General features: G+C 44.3%; 2 protein-coding genes across 5 annotated transcripts in view; both read left to right on the top strand.

Annotated features, from left to right (window-relative positions):
* LOC132472116 (RNA-binding Raly-like protein) overlaps positions 1-15,678 on the top strand; it is a 34,039-nt gene extending 18,361 nt beyond the window's left edge. For 2 of the 4 annotated variants that reach the window (XM_060071574.1, XM_060071576.1), the window contains 5 exons: positions 5,692-5,742; positions 9,084-9,253; positions 9,913-10,026; positions 13,154-13,314; positions 14,330-15,678. In XM_060071574.1, the coding sequence (XP_059927557.1) occupies positions 5,692-5,742; positions 9,084-9,253; positions 9,913-10,026; positions 13,154-13,314; positions 14,330-14,368 (535 nt within the window). In that variant the 3' untranslated portion in view covers positions 14,369-15,678. Of the gene's footprint in view, positions 1-5,688; positions 5,743-9,083; positions 9,254-9,912; positions 10,027-13,153; positions 13,315-14,329 lie in introns of all 4 variants that reach the window. The other 2 variants (XM_060071573.1, XM_060071575.1) reach the window with 1 other exon arrangement.
* Positions 15,679-16,126: 448 nt separating this feature from the next.
* uraha (urate (5-hydroxyiso-) hydrolase a) lies at positions 16,127-18,647 on the top strand. Its single transcript, XM_060071578.1, has 4 exons — positions 16,127-16,314; positions 17,486-17,625; positions 17,721-17,856; positions 18,004-18,647. Exons 1-4 carry the CDS (start codon positions 16,258-16,260, stop codon positions 18,091-18,093), a joined length of 423 nt encoding a protein of 140 aa, XP_059927561.1. The 5' UTR covers positions 16,127-16,257; the 3' UTR covers positions 18,094-18,647.
* The last annotated feature ends 50 nt before the right edge of the window (positions 18,648-18,697 follow it).

Genomic DNA, 18,697 nt, shown 5'->3' with positions numbered 1-18,697 from the left:
TCCGACATACCGTGCTCTCTACCCCACCAGGCTGCAGTCAAACCATGGTGTTGTCAGTCTGTCGTCTGCAGGACATCAACGCCAATTATGGGGAGGGGTAGAGGGGGTGAGAGAGGGCTCCATAACCTTTCTCTGACTCCTGAACACATTTGCCCTTGAATCGGTGGTTCGACATTGATACACGAATGCAATACGTCTATGGAGTTTCTATGAGTCCCATCGCTTCCCCCCGTTCCATCTTCTGGTCAGCAGCAGGTGCCTACAGAGCAGTCTGCGAGCCAAACGGTAATCAATGACTGCAAACCAAATGACATGGTAATGGGTTATCGATCGCGCGCCATCCCGGAGCCATTGATTGAATCATCTTTAAAGTGCGTGAGCTGTGTGTTTTAAGTGGTCTAAACTCCTTTCTGTCACGGGCCGTAATGAAGACGCCTTCCACGCAAAGGTTTTCGTAACCGGGCGAAAACAAGTAGTTTAGTCGGTGGTTAGCCATCGGTGGTTAACAAACCGGTTACAAGCGGCTATCGCACTCTACGCGCATGCGGAGCACGCATTTCTTTCGTGTCCAAATTTTCATCATTTACGATTGTGCGGCGCGGACAGACGGTCCTATTTCCCCTGCTGTGTGTGTGTGTGTGTGTGTGTAAGTGTGTGTGTTTGCGCTGCTTGATGTACGCATCGCTAAACCAAAAGAGGAGAACAAGCAGGGGGCGGGAGGGGAGGGCAGTGTGAATAGGACAGAGAGAATGAGAGCGACAGTGATTAAATGAAAAGGAGAGAGAGGGAGAGCGAGAGAGTAGATTAGCTCGGAGGCTCTCGCTCCCTAGAGAGAGTGTCTGAGAGGAAGAACAAGCTGTGTCGAAGCCTCATCCTTTGGCAGCAGTCCTTCATTTCCCATCTTCTCCTCTGCGCCCTCCTCCCCTTCCTCTGTCTCTGCCACTCCATGCTCCCTCTATCTCGGTCGCCCCTCAGACCCACTCTCTGCCTTTAATTCAGGCGGATCCACAAAGCCAAGCCTGTTGAGGTGTTTCTCTTTTCTTGCATTTTATATGCGAGATGTAAGATGAAACGGATAAAACGTTTATTTTTTATTTTGCACTAATAACCTGTGCTGTACTTCTACCTGCCGTGCTTTCAGCCACATCCTTTTCGGTTATCTGGGTAACCTATTAACAATGGGAGCGATCCCGACGACGTGGGATGTGGGAACGTCGAAATTCCTTCTTTAAATTGAATAGCGCATGATGCGCCATGTCTTTAAAGAACAACCACTAAACAGAAAGGGAGGCAAAGAGGAGAGCGAGGGGAAAAGAGGTGCCTGTTAGTTAATCAAGAAATGCCGCCCCCCCCCCCCCATTGTCACCAAAGCCTAATCACGCATTCCCTCTGTCCCCGTTTCTACTGACAGCCCTGGGCCTGAGGAGCTGTGCTCATCAGGCCCTCGGACCAGAGAGCCCTCTGTTCAAACCAACAGCGCAGGCATCATCAGGCATCATCAGTCCTCTGACGGCTGTTAGTCCACATTAGCACAGCCCACACCCACCCACGTTGACCGTGGTCAGGGGGAGGCAGACGTACACAACTAAAAACCCTTCTCCTATGCTCCTGTATGCCCTGTTTTCGGTGGGATTTTCACTTAATGCATTTAAATGCATATAAGCTCTGACTGTGTCAAGATTTGTGGAACAGAGAGAGGCAAGAAGAGATAGAATAAGTGACGGCGTGTCGGGATACATGCACCATCTTGTCTTTAAGACTCGATAAGTAGATTGGCGAACCCAGACCTTGCGTGTTGTTCACGGATGTCACAAGCTCTGTGTTTGCCGATCTACCTATCGAGTCTTAAAGACAAGATGGCGTCGACGGGACAATACTATCAATACTGATGGTATTGTGTGTATAAAATGTCCTTTTTAATAAACAATCTGTACACTTGCAAGGTTATCATATGTTAAGACTCGTTTTATATCTTAAAACCCTTATTATACTACCTAAGAAGTGTCGGGCTACTTCTAGCCTTGTAAGTGGTTTAAAATAGCGATTTAGCTTATACCATGAGACATGCCCCTATCGTTCCAAGTTTATAGCGTTTTGGTAGAATCGTCTAAAAACAGCCAATTTAAGAATGCGTCTATATGCACTATATTTCTCCCAAACGAACATTCCAACATTCCATCATATTCCAGATCCATTTTACACCGGATTTCTCCTTTAAAGGAGGTTGCTTTTACATAAAGACATTCTACCCATGCATGATGAGTTTGAAATCCAACTAAACCAACTGCCAAGTGTCGAGCATATGCTCTCATTTGGGTCTATGCATTCAGGTTTTCTTTGTGTGCTAAAGTTAAAGTCCCTTGGAAACATTTTTTACTATTTAATCAATAAGGTGTGTGTGTGTGATGAGCTACGAGAGAGCAAACATGTTTATTAGCACTGCATGCATTAAGGACACACACACACACGCACGCACGCACGCACGCACGCACGCACGCACGCACGCACGCACGCACGCACGCACGCACGCACGCACGCACGCACGCACGCACGCACGCACGCACGCACGCACGCACGCACGCACGCACGCACGCACGCACGCACGCACGCACGCACGCGCACACACCTGAACATATCACATTTATATCCCATTAGCCCAAACGCATGTTAATGCCAGCTGTAAAAGGGGTCATGGAGGCTCAATGTAGTTATCAGAATCACACTCCCTTTAACCTCGGATTGTACCTTTCAAACACATGAATGTTTCATTCACGTAGGCCTAGGACCTAACACTTACACATTGATGAAGAAATATAATATAGATAAAGAAATACAGAAAGAATGTTCATTTGATATCATACCGGTTACAATGTCGCACACTCACACGCTCACAAACGCACACACAGGCGGGCTCTTGCAATGAGCTGTGGTGTGGTGGGATGATTTATAGCTAGCCATATCTAATGGATTGCTTTGGCACTTGAGAAATTATGAGGAGAAATTAATTAGCCTTTACTGACCCTCCTGTCTATCTGCCACACATACACACACGTATACACACACACACACACACACACACACACACACACACACACACACACACACACACACACACACACACACACACACACACACACACACACACACACACACACACAGGCTTCACAGGCTGGCTCTTTTGTAAACTTCAATCCTGGTTAGTTGCAGATAACAACTAGACAAATACAAAGCTTCAGAGTCAAATTTAAGCCTGGAAATTAAAAGATGGAGGAAAATAGGGGGGGGGGGGCAGTGGGGTGGGGCGACAATGAATGCAGTTCAAGAATAGTTTTTATTGAGTAGTTTTAAACTGTTGATTTCGATAACTTTAACAAAATCGTGATTTCTTCTTTTCTTCTGTCTCATTGTTGCCTTGACTACTAAGTGTGTGCGTGTGTGTGTGTGTCTGTTTTTTTTCTCGCATCCAATCTGTCGCACCACATCGTGTAGCTCTCAGCATATACATAATATATAAACATATGTTCCCTTAAAATACACTATCTAGCTGATGGATTCTTCTCCTCCTCCCAGCTGAGATACAGAGAGATAGAGGGGGTCCTGGTGACAAGTCCAACTGAGACAGACAGAGAGAGAGAGAGAGAGAGAGAGAGCAAGCATCCTAGGGGTGGGGGAGAGAGGGAGAGATACACAGTGAGGGAGAGAAGCAGTGTGAGTCCTGGTGAGAGAGGGAGGGAGAGAGAGAGAGAGAGATAGAGCAGATGCTCGTCTGCCGTTTGCAGCACCACATTTGAGGGATGGTGGAAGAGTGCAATCCCAGGATGCATATATCTCTTTTAACTGCTGCACTGCAGGCCTGGCCCTGAGACAATGTGTCAGACGGTGACAGGAATAGGGAGCAAGAGAGGAGCGATAGGAACGGTGGGCCACAGAGGAGGATTATTAGCATCCAGGGATTAGGGAAGAAACGCGGCCGAGGTCTGACACATCATACTGCTGCCTATGGTCTGTATTAGTGCCACTCTGCCGCCTTTATTTAGTCAGTCAAATACAGGCCGTTAACCTTAGCTGTCAACACACATCAGGGCTCATGTCGGGAGATCTGCTGTCGTTTTATCTATCAAACTCGTGTCAACATGCAGACTAGACGGTTGTGTACACGGCCTGCTGTGTTAGAGTATATTGGTTCTGTTTTCCCTGGACATTATCAATTACTTCTCCGCTTTGCTGTTGCACAATATTACGCATTAAACATGATCGCTGGCCATTATTTATTAAAGCGAGAGCAGGTGTTTGTGAATTTTTGTCTGTGTGTGTGTTCGCACTTTGGGGGTGGAGATTTAAGCTTGATTAACTGTGATGTCAAATAAGACTAAATGCGGCGGTGCTAAATCGTCCGTGCATTTCATCAAATGCCATTCGTGTAAAGTTTTGTTAATGCGTGACTTGAAGTGAGCACCTGCACCACTACGAGTTGTTGGGGGTCGAAATTGTAAAGGTTCAGAAATGTTAATAGTCCACCATAACACAATGACTGCCTCTAATGTAATGGAATCAAAGGCAATGATGCCCACAGCACTGACGACGGAATAATGGGAAGAATATGAGCACATTGCCCGTAATATCACCAAAGCTATTCAGCTATATGCTAATTATCACATTACAGGCAGGGTGAACGTGTTTGAGCAAATTTCATGAGATAAAACCCTAATGTCACCGACACTGATGCATTGATTGTGATGTATCCTCTTGGTGACGTTTGGTTGTATTTCACATTGCTGTGTTTGACCTGTGTGTAATTAATAAATAAGTGTTTAGATTTATGTATTATTAGGAATACTTGATAGGATGGCTCCGGGTGTGGTATTCGTTGTAGTTTACCTTGATGAAATGTATGTAATACCATATTCAATGCACGGTACGTTTTGTAACAACTGATTTCTTGTTTGTGCTGATGCATATTGTGAATATCTTTACATCTATATAAATATATAGATCTACAATAAAAATAATGGGGAGATGGGATAGATCGGATATATTCCAAGATTGACCAGTCTATGTAATTCCTCCCCATAAACATAATTACAGTGGAGGGTGTAAAATGGGGTTGAATACTTTATAGCCGTTGCATTTATAGCACATTAAGTGAAGGCTGTATCCAAGTAACTGCTGTGAATTATTCTTGCTATTAATTGACAGGCACTAATACACAAATAGCAAAATGTCAGCCCAGTGATGTTCATTGCCATATTTAATGTACAAACGAGTTGGCTTTCATAAATTCACGCAGAACAGGTCATTATATATAAACGTGTACACGGCCATTGTGTTACGGCTTTATTATATCAAATGTTAGTATATGTTTACTACGATCAATTATTACACCTTCGGTCTCGGTTGAATCATCAACCAACATATTCGAAACAACTAATCATGCGTAAATGTTCAAACAAAACAGTCAAACAACATCTTTAAAAAGGAAAAATGCACTCAACACAAAAAACTATACACCAGCGCACACACAGCCATGCATTTTGATTGACTGTTCTTGTCCTGTTTCTCTCCATCCGTCTCCACCTCTCCTCTCTCCCTCCATCCCTCCCACCCCTTCTCTCTCCTCCCCCCTCTCTCCCTCCATCCCTCTCACCCCTCCTCTCTCCTGCCCCCTCTCTTCCTGATCCGCGGGGCCAGCAGGACGGACTTCGACGTGGAGTATGACAGCTACCAGGAGGACTACTATGACAGGTACTGTCAGGTTGGCTGTGCACCGCTGCTAAGAGCGCTCACCACCGCTTGTCTCCACGTTGGCCTGTGGCAGACCCGTCCTGACGCAAATGTTTTCTTCATTGTTACAGCTCGACAGGCTTTGGTCTGCATCAGAACACACATGCACTCAATCCATAATGCAGGCACATGTTGATCTCTTTCTCTATATATATATATATATATATATATATATATATATATATATATATATATATATATATATATATATATATATATAGCATGTGCCAGTGTTATGACCACATACTGTATACATCATAAAGTATGTGGTCAATAACATGGGCACATGCTGGTTAGTTTTATATTTCTATGTATAGAAAACCAACACGTGCCTGTATTATTGATGCATTAACTGTATAATGTACATATATTCTACAGTATGTGGCACATCATGGATTTATGCTAAGTGATCTTCACTGCGTTTTCTTCTGTAAGGCGTCTGACCTAAACTCGTAAAAGTCTCCAATTACTAAGAATCGGCTCAGAGTTGGACCACCTCCAGGTTTACGGCCCGCCCGTCTCCGTCTGCAGTTTCACAAGCACAACACACACAAACACATCTCAATATTGGATGTGCCTTCCGTGCCGTGTCCTCGTATATGTCAGTGCTCCGGTGGCCGTGGGTTTCTGCTGTTATCTGTTCCCTGCTTTCGGTCTTGTTTTTCCTTGCTCTGCATTTTTTTTTTTTGTCTGTGCTCAGGGGAAAACACGCCAGTGATTTTCAATTTGCCTTTAACACACTGCATGATTATGCCCTCAGCTGTGTGTGTGTGTGTGTGTGTGTGTGTGTGTGTGTGTGTGTGTGTGTGTGTGTGTGTGTGTGTGTGTGTGTGTGTGTGTGTGTGTGTGTGTGTGTGTGTGTGTGTGGCTTAACACACAGGCAACAGCTCAAGACAAAACAAAGCTTTTTCATGCAGGGTCTAATCCATAAAGACAAACCCTTCCTCTCCCCGTCTTTCACTCACTCTCCCTCGCCCCCTCTTCCTGCTGCTGTCTTTCTCCCTCATAAGCACAAGCGCACCCACTTCCCCCTGCCGTATCTCTTTCTCTAGTTTATCTCTCTCTGCGGTGTGTACACACACACACAAACGCACTGCATCACGTCCACCCTTTGCTAAGCCCTCTCCAGTGCCTCTCTCTCACTGGCCGCCACTGGGAAGCCTTTGTTGCGGCGACGTTTGGAGCCGACTCCTCAGTGTCACTGAAGGACCGGCTCCTCCATCCACTACAATATGTAAAAATCCCCCGTAATCTCACGCGTTTATGGCCGGCTAATGCGCTTAATCCCCGCTATCAAACGGCCGACTGTGAGTTGGCGGGAGACATTGTCTCTCCGTGTGCCGTTCTTTAAAAGATTGCTTCTTCTTTTTTATATATATATATATATATATATATATATATATACATATATACAGACGCCAGGAGTAAAAGAACAAAGTACTTGTTCAATATTTTCTGATGCAGTTGGCAGGAGTTGAATGCGATGTTGAATTTGTATTATTGTCTAGGAAAGAGGACACGCGCTGCTCGCCCCCGCATGTCCACACAAATGGCCAGCCGCCCACCCACCCACACACCAACGTCCACACACACGAACACACGGCCGCACACACATGCGCACACACACGCCAACGCACGCGCACGTTCACACACCAACTTATACACGCACACACACATCAACGTACACACACAAACCAACGTACGCGCACGCACACACTCACCAATGTACACGCACGCACCGATGTACACACACACCAACATACGCACGCACACACTCACCTCCATATTGGTGGGCGTGTCTCTAAGCATCCGTCTCCATCCCCAGTAGTCACTCTATTCTATGAACTACATCCACAAGGCAAACAAACACCAGACGGGGCCAGTTGGTGGATCGTATAGATCGTTCACTGGCTTTCGTGAGACGTTGTGCATTTTCGTGGTCTCCTGGTTCCTCCTAAATGCGCTCTTACGGTTATGTTTGGTCAACGGGTTACAGTTTTTCTGCACTATACTGTACTGTACATGGACATACATATTTAGACAGGGCTTCAGCACCAGGCTTTGTGTTGCTTGTCCTTCCATTATTTAACATAAGTATTTGTATTATTAATAGTAGTTATTGCAGATTTAGTCTATTTAATATTACACGTGTCATAAGGTGCAATGTGATTATCAGGGAGAGTGCTATCTGCTATATTTTTGGGTATATTTTATATAGCATATTTATTCCCTTTAATGTCAATAGTTGATATCAGAGTTGACTCGTCTCAGTTCATAATAAATCTATTTAATGAAATAATGTTGAACAATAATTGTGTTCACAAGCAGTAGTTTTCTATCGCCGCTAGTTTCCCATGTGATGAAAAAATCATACCCACTTTCAATCCCAACTTCACTCACTCACTCACTCAGTGTGCCTTTTCTGGGTGGACAGAGGCCCGAGGAACTACCCAGAAGCTTTGATTGGCCCTGACAGAACCAATTACATTGTGGAAGATGGGAAGAACAGAACCCTATCCACATGGAAGAACGGGTGGCATTTAGGATGAAAACCAAATGGGGGAAATGGAAATAACTATTGTCTAAATAATCATATTTATATCCCTGTGAAGACCAAATATTCTCTCCCTCTTTTTTCTAGTAGTGGGTATTTGTGTGCTTATCTATTCCGTGGTTGAGGCTTTGCCTTGCTCTGAATGCTTTAAGTGTTTACTATTCTTCTGACCCTGTCACGGCAATTTTTTCTTTTTTTTTTTATTAATTATAGTGTTTTTGTGCCTGTGTGCCCTTGTGTGTGTCTGATTCAGATAAAAAATTATTTCACTTTCGCTTTGCATCTCCGACAAATAACATACCCCTTTGTAGTATACTATGGACGATAATAATCATAATAATGCAGGCTACTTCTTTTATAATTAATTTGGCATTCTTATGAAACCAGGCGCGCACCAATGGCAAACATGTTTTTCATTATTAATCCTCATGTTTTCAACCTGCGCATCAATCTCATAATAAAGCAAATGTCTAGATCCTTTGTTTGCATCCCATCCGTGCAAGAGAGGTTTGGTTTATGGAACCCCCAGCCATGCACTGTTTTGGTCATGTAGCCAGCGTGTGCTATGAGCCAGCAATGTTTAGAAATAGCTTGGTTTTGAATATCAATATTGTGTTGAGTTACAGAAGGACATCCAGCACCAAGAACAGCATCTATGCAGCATTACTTGGTATCACTGCAACCTTAACGAGGCATAACCTCATAACAAAACCCCATCTCTGTGTGTGTGTGTGTGTGTCCTGCGTAGGGTGTACGACTACCAGCGCGTGCCCGCCCCCCTGCACCCGCTCCCCCATGGACCCAGCCAGGCCAAGAGACCCCGCTCGTCCTCCCACTCCTCCGGCCACAGACGCAGCCGGGACAGAACTCACTCCAAGCTCTCCAGAGCCAAGTCCACTAGTTCAACCCCGGCCAAGCGTGAGTACTACTCGCACGCATGGACGGACGCACGGACGGACGGACGGACGCGCGTGCGGGGCAGTTTGTGTGTAGACAAGCGCCCCCGAGGACGTTGCTTCACCCGTGGGGAAGATCCTCCCTCTAGGCTGCATGTGTAGCGACGTAAAGAAAGAAGACCTATGTGCATTTTACTGTCGGTCTGTCTAGGTGTGTGTTACGCGCTGGATGCCAAGTTAAATTCCTTTGTGTCCAATGATGCATTTGGCAAATAAAAGCGATTTGGATTCTGAACCAATGCTTAAATCGTACTTTAATAGTGAGGTCGAAGGTATAATGATGAACAGCAGCGCACACGCAGGAGATGGTACACTACATTAATAATGTAAATGTAAACGTAAGCATATAGAAACGTAACCGCTATGTTATAACTTGGATATATGAATCCACACTGCAAAAGCTAGGAGTAGAGATAACCAATATAAAGAGGTTGTGTCTCCCAGTTAGTCTTTTTAATCTCTGAAATCTTTTCAATGTTTTGATGTGAAACCTCCCTCTCTCCCCATCCACTCCTCCTCTGTATTTCTCCATCTCCTCTCTCTCTCTCTCTCTCTCTCTTTCTGTCTTCCCTCTCCCCCTCGCTCTCCCCCTGTCTGTGTCACTCTCCCCTGCCCCCGCAGTGAGGATGGAGGAGCTGCAGGTGATTAAGCGGGAGCTGACTCTGATTAAGACACAAATTGATGGGCTGCTCGACAGCCTGGACAAGATGGACACCCAGAAAAACAACCACAAAGGTGAGCTGCTCGCTGGGAAACTCTGGAAGCCGTCTCCCACACAGAGAGACAACGCGAGTGGAAAAATAGATAATCTATTAACCAACCCCTCAAAACACACCAAAACCCAGACTGTGTGACATCAGGCCTTCATAAATCTACGTGATAAGCCTCAGCAGTCACAATGACTCTGGATAATCTGTTCTCCCGGGGACTTGGAATATGTAATGCACCACACTTGCTGTTTCAAATGCCAGAAACCAATCTGTACGGCTCTGCCTGACAAATCAATTATTTTGCTCTGCTCAGGGATTTTTTTTGAGCACGTCAAATTGCTGATAAGGTCAATAGGGGTATTTGTCCTCCTATCTTGTTGTCGGTAAGGCAGGGAACATGCTGAATGCACAATGGGGTGGAAACGACCGGCTTGCTGAAAACAAAAATTAAACCCAAGGCTTGAATTGGACCTTTGATGGTAAGGTATAAAATATATATCTTCAATTTACTTCTGTGGCAAGAGCTAGTGCTGCCCCCAAGTGGCCAATGTGGAAGTGGCACCCTCTGTGTTAAGAAAGTAAAAGTCCCAAGAGAGGAATCGAGAGCCAGATAGATTTATCGGCCTTCATCACAAAACTGCTTTTATTGGCTTTCTTAATCACACTGATCACAATTAAAATGACAACATGCAAGCTGCTGCACCATCTGCCCACTCCTTTGTGTGTGTGTGGGGGGTGGGGGGGTTCTCATTTACAATAAATGTCTAGAATGAATGTCCTTGACCAACTGATAACTCATCCTTAAAGCCCCCATTTCTTTCCACACAGTCTCACTTAATCTCTTCTCCGTATCCATCGTCAGCATCACTCTGTTCGTTGCGTCCTTCTACTCATCACTGCATCTGTTCCACGTCGTCTCAGAACCATAACTGTTGTTTGTGCCGTTGTTGGAGCGTATGGTCGAACTGTGAGCTATTGTTTTAGAGCCAGCTCTTCAGACATTGTGTGTGTGTGTGTGTGTGTGTGTGTGTGTGTGTGTGTGTGTGTGTGTGTGTGTGTGTGTGTGTGTGTGTGTGTGTGTGTGTGTGTGTGTGTGTGTGTGTGTGTGTGTGTGCTCTTCAGACATCATGACTAGGGCCGATACAGATTTTTCTTTTTCATCAGCCTTAACCGATACCGATTTTCTTGAGCCGTTATTTGGAGCCGATAATACCCTGGAAATCCAGAGTTCTCGTGAGTGCACAATTTGAATTTGCTCAGCGAGTCACTCTCGGAACGAGCAATATACACGTCTATATTCTGGGCCTCCCCTGGCCCAGAACATTAATGAATCACATCGATGTATCAATATAGGCGGGCCAAAAGCGTTGCTGTTTTACCGACCGGATGCGGCAAGAGTCTTATCTATTGGTTAGCTCCACTGGTCTGGATACGTCACCCCTTGTATTCTTCTGATTGGTCGTAGTGTTATCCAATGCGTGTTATCCAGTGAAATTTTCAAATGCATGCTTGGTGCCGCCCCTCGAGTTGGGCCATTTTTATTGCTCGTTGCCAGACCCTACAGCTTTCTAGATGTGGGTCTGGATTTCCAGGCTAAGCATCCCTCAATTGACATCATAAAAATGACACAATGATGATGCTAACAAATGTTACAATGTCTCAATTTAAATAAAATAACATTTATTGAACTGTCTGTAAATCACGGCAAAAAGAAAATATAATAAAAAATATATATATCGTCCGATACTGAAAAAAATATCGGCCGATACGATACACATAAAATTGACGATCGACCGATATATCGGTCGATCACTAATCATGACTGCGTGTGTGTGTGTGTGTGTGTGTGTCTGTGTGTGTTAGGGGTGGGAAAAATTATCGATTCCTTGATGCATCGCGATTCTGTGTAGAACGATTCCGTCTCGATTCAGATGAGTTAATAATCGGAATAAAAAAATAAAATAATAACATATATATATATATATATACCGTATTTTCCGGACTATACGTCGCTCCCGAGTATTAGTCGCATCAGTCAAAAAATGCTCCATGACGAGGAAAAAAACATATATACGTCGCATCGGTGTATAAGTCGCATTTATTTTTAAACATTTAAACAAGAACGTTTAGTCTGGAGAGACTGAATAAAATTGCAATAGCAATATAGGTGTGTCGGTCCCACTCGTAGTTCTGAGAGTATACCGAATTCAGTGACACCGGGATTCCACCGGACGCGTAAGCGCCGCGGTCCTAAACCTGAGCGCGGAGGGCTCCAGTTTTCGCTGGCCAAGTCATGCGCTGTGATATGTGTGACAGCTATGTTGCACAACATTGCAGCTAAGGCTGGGGTAGCTTTGGTTGAACCGGGGAACATTGAGGACGATGACGACGAGAATATAATTTATTCGGTGGTGCAGTAGGCTTGCAGCGTTCAGTTGTAGGCCTAATGAATGACGGTGCCATCTTGCGTCCGAAGATTATGTACGCACAATTTTGGCATACAAGTCGCTTCGAAATATAAGTCGCAGGGCAAGCCAAACTACAAAAAAACCGCGACTTATAGTGTATTGGCCAATGTGTATTGGCCTTCAATGTGTATTGGCCAATCTGATTTGTCTGGACGCGATTGCGAATCAGCCTACGCATAGCATGCACGCAACCTCTGTTTGGGACCGTCAACACTTCTTCATGTACCATGTAGCATGAGGTCCATTGATAAAAGTAACACAATTTATTACCTAAAATATATACCCCCTTATGCAGTCAACAGTGTGTGTGTGTGTGTGTGTGTGTGTGTGTGTGTGTGTGTGTGTGTGTGTGTGTGTGTGTGTGTGTGTGTGTGTGTGTGTGTGTGTGTGTGTGTGTGTGTGTGTGTGTGTGTGTGTGTGTGTGTGTGCGCTCGTCAGACCTCACCAACAGCGTGTGTGCTCTTCAGACCTCACCAACATCGTGTGTGTTTGTGCCATTCAGACCTCACCAACAGTGTTTGTGTGTTTGTGCTCTTCAGACCTCACCAACAGTGTGTGTGTGTTTGTGCCATTCAGACCTCACCAACAGTGTTTGTGTGTTTGTGCTCTTCAGACCTCACCAACAGTGTGTGTGTTTGTGCCATTCAGACCTCACCAACAGTGTGTGTGCTCTTGTCGCTGCAGGGTCTCCATTGAGGGAGGACAGTCCGGCCGGCTCCCCGTACCCTCCCTCCGCCAGCAGCCCAGAGCAGTCCCTCCCCCCTCTGTCTCCCCCTAGCTCCCGCCATAGAGTCCAGAGAGAGAGCCCCGAGCTGGGGGAGGCCACCGACGACGAGCACCACTCGGTAAACCCGCCTCCACACTGCAGGGGCTGCCTCTGGGCTGCTGATTCAGGGACCCATGGAAGGCAAAAGGGACGGATTATCATTATATGTTCATGCTTTATGATCATAGAGTTGGATAGGAAGGTATGGGAGAGAGAGGGGAGGACATGCACCATAGGGCCCCAGATTATCAGTCACCTTAAAGTGGAATTTACCCCCCTGGTTCAGGTTGAATTCAAACTTACAGGAGTCGATTTTGGGCTGAGAGATGTCGGCTGGCGCGGGAGTCGTTATGCCCCTGGCTACCATCAACGCCGTCGTGTGAGGCCTTTCTTTAAGCGAGTAGCCTTCGTTGAGTGTGAGGGTTGAAAGGAGCGATGTTGTCTATGGATTGCGACGTTATACTATAAGTGAGCGAGAAGTTTAACTCTCTCTCGGACACATCGACCGCTGGCCAGACAGAGCTCCACACACACCTCTCTCCGTAGGGGTCTCCTCGTGGGGACGGCCAAGGGACCCCCAAAAGGCCCTTTGTTTGGGGACTTGAGTTTGGAGACAACGTAGAACAATCTGGATGGGGGAGACGGGCAAAGCATTGTATTCTCCACCAGATTTCTTCTAAATTACCTTTTTTTTTCGGTAACCACAGTAAAATGGCATGGACTACAAAGTTCAAGATCACGGAAGAGAAACTAACACTTAAACTTGAATAATAAGATTCTGGAGGCATTTGGGATATGAGGATCTCCGGTTCCTGCGTGATATACTTCTGAGTGTCTGTGTGTGTCTTTGTCTGTGTGATTTCCAATAGTTCTATAAAATATGAATTGGTGAAAATAGGACAGTAAATAATGAGGAAAATAATCGTTGCAAAGTAGTTAATCTTCTCCATTGTGAATCACATTTGGAGAAGCGGAGGGATTTAATATCATCCAATGCTTGTAATAATAAATTGCTGTGTGTGTCTGTCTAACCTTCCTGCCTGCCTGCCTCATGGTATGCCTGTCTGTCTCTCTGTCTCTCCCCCCCAAAACAGATAAGCAATCACAGCTCTGACCTTGAGGAGGACATGTGAGACTGGAGCGAAAGACAAGTGTGCCAAACACACCGGAAGCAAGAACCGCCATCCTGCCATCCATCGCCCCCCCCCCCCTCCCCGCCCCCATCACAGGCCCCGCCTCCCCAGTGCACCACACGGAACCGGAGCAGAACGCACCCAGGAAGTGTCTTCTCTCTCGTACCTAATATACTAAGTTCTTATGGTGCAGCCCCATAGTCCCGTTAAACCTGTCTCCTTTCCTCTGTTCCTCGCTGTGATAAATCTATTATAAAAAAGAGGATGTGCAAGTACACCACATACCTTCACACACAACCTTCACCCCCCCCCCATCCCCCTTCCCCCCCTAGACCCATCACTCACGGTCACCTTTTTGACCGTGCGTTTTACTCTAAAAACCTAGAATAGTGTTTCTCTCCATACATATTGAATATTGAATGAATCGCGAGATTGGTTTGAAGGTGATTAAACGACAACAATCACATCTTCTGCTTGCTGTCATGTTGCTGACGTCAGATGGCTCATAGTAACACCAGGCCCTCGTTTCCACCTTTGTCAGCCCTGCTTCAAGGTCTTTGAATATATATATCATTATCTCTTCCACTCCGGGCAAACCCTACCCTGTGTGTCCCCGTCCCCTTCACCCGTCCCTCCGACCCCCTCGGCTGTGTTCTCGTTTGCTTTGGGAGTTTGTTTTTATTTGTTCTCTCTTTTTTAAGTCATTATGCTCTATTGTAATTATCAAGATGTAACACGTGTTGTGAGTGTTCGGACACACAGGAAACACTCAATAGACCAGTACTTAAAGGTATTTTCAGACTGACGTCAAAATACCTGTGTTTTGTACTGGGTCTTACCGTAGAATGGCCACACTAAATGAAATAGAAAAAAGCGTTGTTGTTTTTTCTGTATTTGGGGGGTGTTGGTTGGGGGGGTAGAGCAGCTATCACTAAGATCATCAGACCAACATGTTTTCTTTGCTAATTATTAAAACAAAAAACCTTTCCACATTTGTGCAATACCGAACACTTATGAAGGCAAATTAAGGATAAGTACATCAAGTTACATAATATAGCATGTTTTTTTTTTAGCAATATGTACATTGAAACAAATTGTGACATATGGATAAATATAGTTTGAAATATCAACGTTGGTGTTCAGGTGTGGAGATAATTGTAAATGGTATATTGGCAAATACACGGGATGATCAGCACATCAAATATCGTTTTAAAGTGGGGTGGGGGTAAGCACAGCAATGGAGGACAGTGTATTCAAAATATGAAAAAAGCAATTGTATTGTTCCTTGGTAAAATAAACTATTAACCATTGACGCCGTTTCATTTATTTCATTGGTGGCTTGAACGCTAGACATTAAGTATCAGCGAATGCTCAATATATATGGAGGGGTGGTTTGCTGGATGCAGAGGCCCTGAGCTGTCATCGATGGAAAACGACCTATTCAATTAATTTAGAGCAGTCATAAAAATGACTTCCTGTGTAATATATTTATATTTGTTTTACTTTGCTGGCACTATTAGGTTAGTTTTGACATAAAGGCCCAGTTAAATATATACTGAAGGCTATGCGATTTATTTAGAATAGAGACACCTGGTAGATGGAGAATCGACTAGATGCCTGAAGCAGGAGTTGTTTAAAACTTGTAACTCAAACATATACATTTTCTACCCAACCAATCAATAACTCGTACTTTGAGATCTTGCACAACCGCAAAATTGTGTTGTTTGAAGAGGAGGTAAGCGGCGTGGCCATTGGATGACATGCTCAGCTCGTACACAGTGCAAACTCGTGAGAGCACACTAGTGACCCGAAACTAAATGGTTGTAAATGAACCATCAACTCTCGGATAAGACAGTTCCGCGGGTTTGACGTGAGCTAAATTTGTGCAAATGAGCGCTGATCGGAGACTGCACAACTTATCTAGTCACATTGTGGCTGCAAATCCGGTAAGCATTGTTATTATGCCTGGTTAACTGAAAGATCATTCGTGAGGCATTCCTTTGGCATGCAAGCCAGTTAGTTGGAGGTGGGTTGGGAGTACAGTAGGGCCTACAGTTCAGACGGACGTGGGAAGTTAACCCATTTAGCCCGGAAAAGTCCTGGCTTTTATTAAACTGAAAGCACAATTATTATTTTATTTTTATTAATTATTTTCTGATATAAGGAAGTGCTCATAGTTCTACTACGCTGAGTACCACACATTTTTAGTAGTAGGCCTATGGATCGTTGCGTAGTGCTACTATGTGACTGCACATGTGTCCACAGATATGGCGACTAATGTATGATAGTAAGCATTATTGGCCCTTAACACTAATATTTAGAAACACCACTGCCTCAAAGGGATATTGGCCTAAGCAACAACAGTAGAGGCATATACTTTTCCCTGAACTTTTAAACGTTGCAAACGTGCGAAAACATGGATTTTGGCATTCAGTCCAAAGCTTAAAATATCTGTGGCATTCAGTAGGCCAATGCTGTGGTAAAGTGTGTAAAGTATGACAGACCAAGTGTTTATTTCTGTTCAATAGATATAACTTTATCTATCCCCTGTAGGAGAAATGTGTTAATGTTTGTCCCTAAAACAATAATGGTAAAAAAAATAAATACAAAACATGACGGTAACTCTAAAGTCAAGCCGTCCAATCTGAAGGCTCTACTTAACCACTCCCGCTACCCACTTCCACCAATGCAAAGCGAACAGAACTGATTGTGGAACTATGGGCGTAGCCTAACTAGTTTGTGAACGACCCAGAGGAACGCAACGCAAATATAATGTGAACATGTATGAGGCTTTAATAAAATTGAAATTAAAATTGTGAAATTCTGACCGGACACTTTTTTCTTTTAAAGTGTCTCAAAAATAAGACATGTCCGGGCTAAAGAGGACGTCTGGTCACCCTACGGGGAACCCATTTGATTCCTAACTGTTCCACTGAGAAATACGAAGTGTGGCGTGTGCATGGGTTGAATTGCGTACACGCATTTTTTTAATATGTAGGCTTACTCGTTATTACGTTAAAATACTTGCTTATAGGCAATTTGGTTGGTTTATAAGCCTTGATGTAGTTATAGTCTGATCATTTAAGTGTCCAAACTAGTGTCCCTTGTTTGTTTTAGTGTGGAGCAATGGCACAACCTGGCAGTCCCCTGACTACGCATGTGCTGAACACTGCGATGGGGGTCCCAGGGTCCAACATGACCATCCTGCTTTATAAACAGGACTCTTCTGCTGCTGCCTGGAATCTGATTACCACAGGGTAACATCTCAAGAACAAAGGCCTCAGTCCATTCAGGAGCGGCATTGCACAGCAGCAGTAGGCCCTAACCGACTAAATTATGTATTTCCCTACAGGATAACTAATTCTGACGGACGGTGCCCCGGTCTCACTACCAGGGAACTGTTTACTCCTGGGGTGTATAAATTGCACTTTGACACAGATAGGTACTGGGGCTGTCTCGGTGAAGAAAGCTTTTATCCATACGTCGAGGTAAAAACCTCTCATGTGGTTGTGCTACGACATTTAAATAACTATAATCATATTAATTGCAAATAATTGATCGAGCTTTACAGTATGTCCTCGTGGATTTTGAGAATGATTGGCATCAATGTAATTTCCGTTTATTTCTTGTTACAGATTGTCTTCACCATAAGAAACCCAGTGGATAAGTTTCATATACCTCTGCTTCTCAGTCGGTTCTCCTACAGTACCTACAGGGGGAGCTAGAGTCCACCGATAGGGACCTGTGTGAATGCCTCTGACTTATCAGAATCAGAGAGACTCTTATGGTTATGGATACTTCAATGCGGTTGCTGGTGGAAATATATTCTGATGTCGTCTTCCAATTCTGCTAAATGCGATGAATCCCGCTTATATTGTTTTTTCCCAATTGCAGATCATACTACATTTATTATGACATGTTTATAGGACAACTACTTTCTTCATCATCAAGAATCTCTCTGAGACGATGTATCGTTGCATATGTATATTGAATAGGAGTACAATAAAAATACAAATATGAACAATAATTGAAACAATTATGTTATTCTTTCTGATACCAATTGTATTGGCAAAGATTACTCCAGATATGATACAGCTTTTTTTGGTTGCATGTCATAAATCTGTTCCTCAATGCTTATTTTTGCCTCCACTCTAACAGTGATACTTACACTGGATGTCAGTTTGAGGTAGGCCTGTATGTCAATGTAATGTCCTTAAGATAAGAAGATTACATGAAAAACAAACATATGCGTTGGTTAAACATGTGTCTGTCAGTGTGGTAGATCAATAAATATATGAAAGAAAAAAAGGCATTTGCTTGGATGATTCA

The sequence above is a fragment of the Gadus macrocephalus genome, chromosome 14 (genome assembly GCF_031168955.1).
Source record: "Gadus macrocephalus chromosome 14, ASM3116895v1".
Lineage (NCBI taxonomy): Eukaryota > Metazoa > Chordata > Actinopteri > Gadiformes > Gadidae > Gadus > Gadus macrocephalus.
Note: the sequence above shows the minus strand (reverse complement) of the source record. Positions and strands in the feature narration are given on the sequence as shown.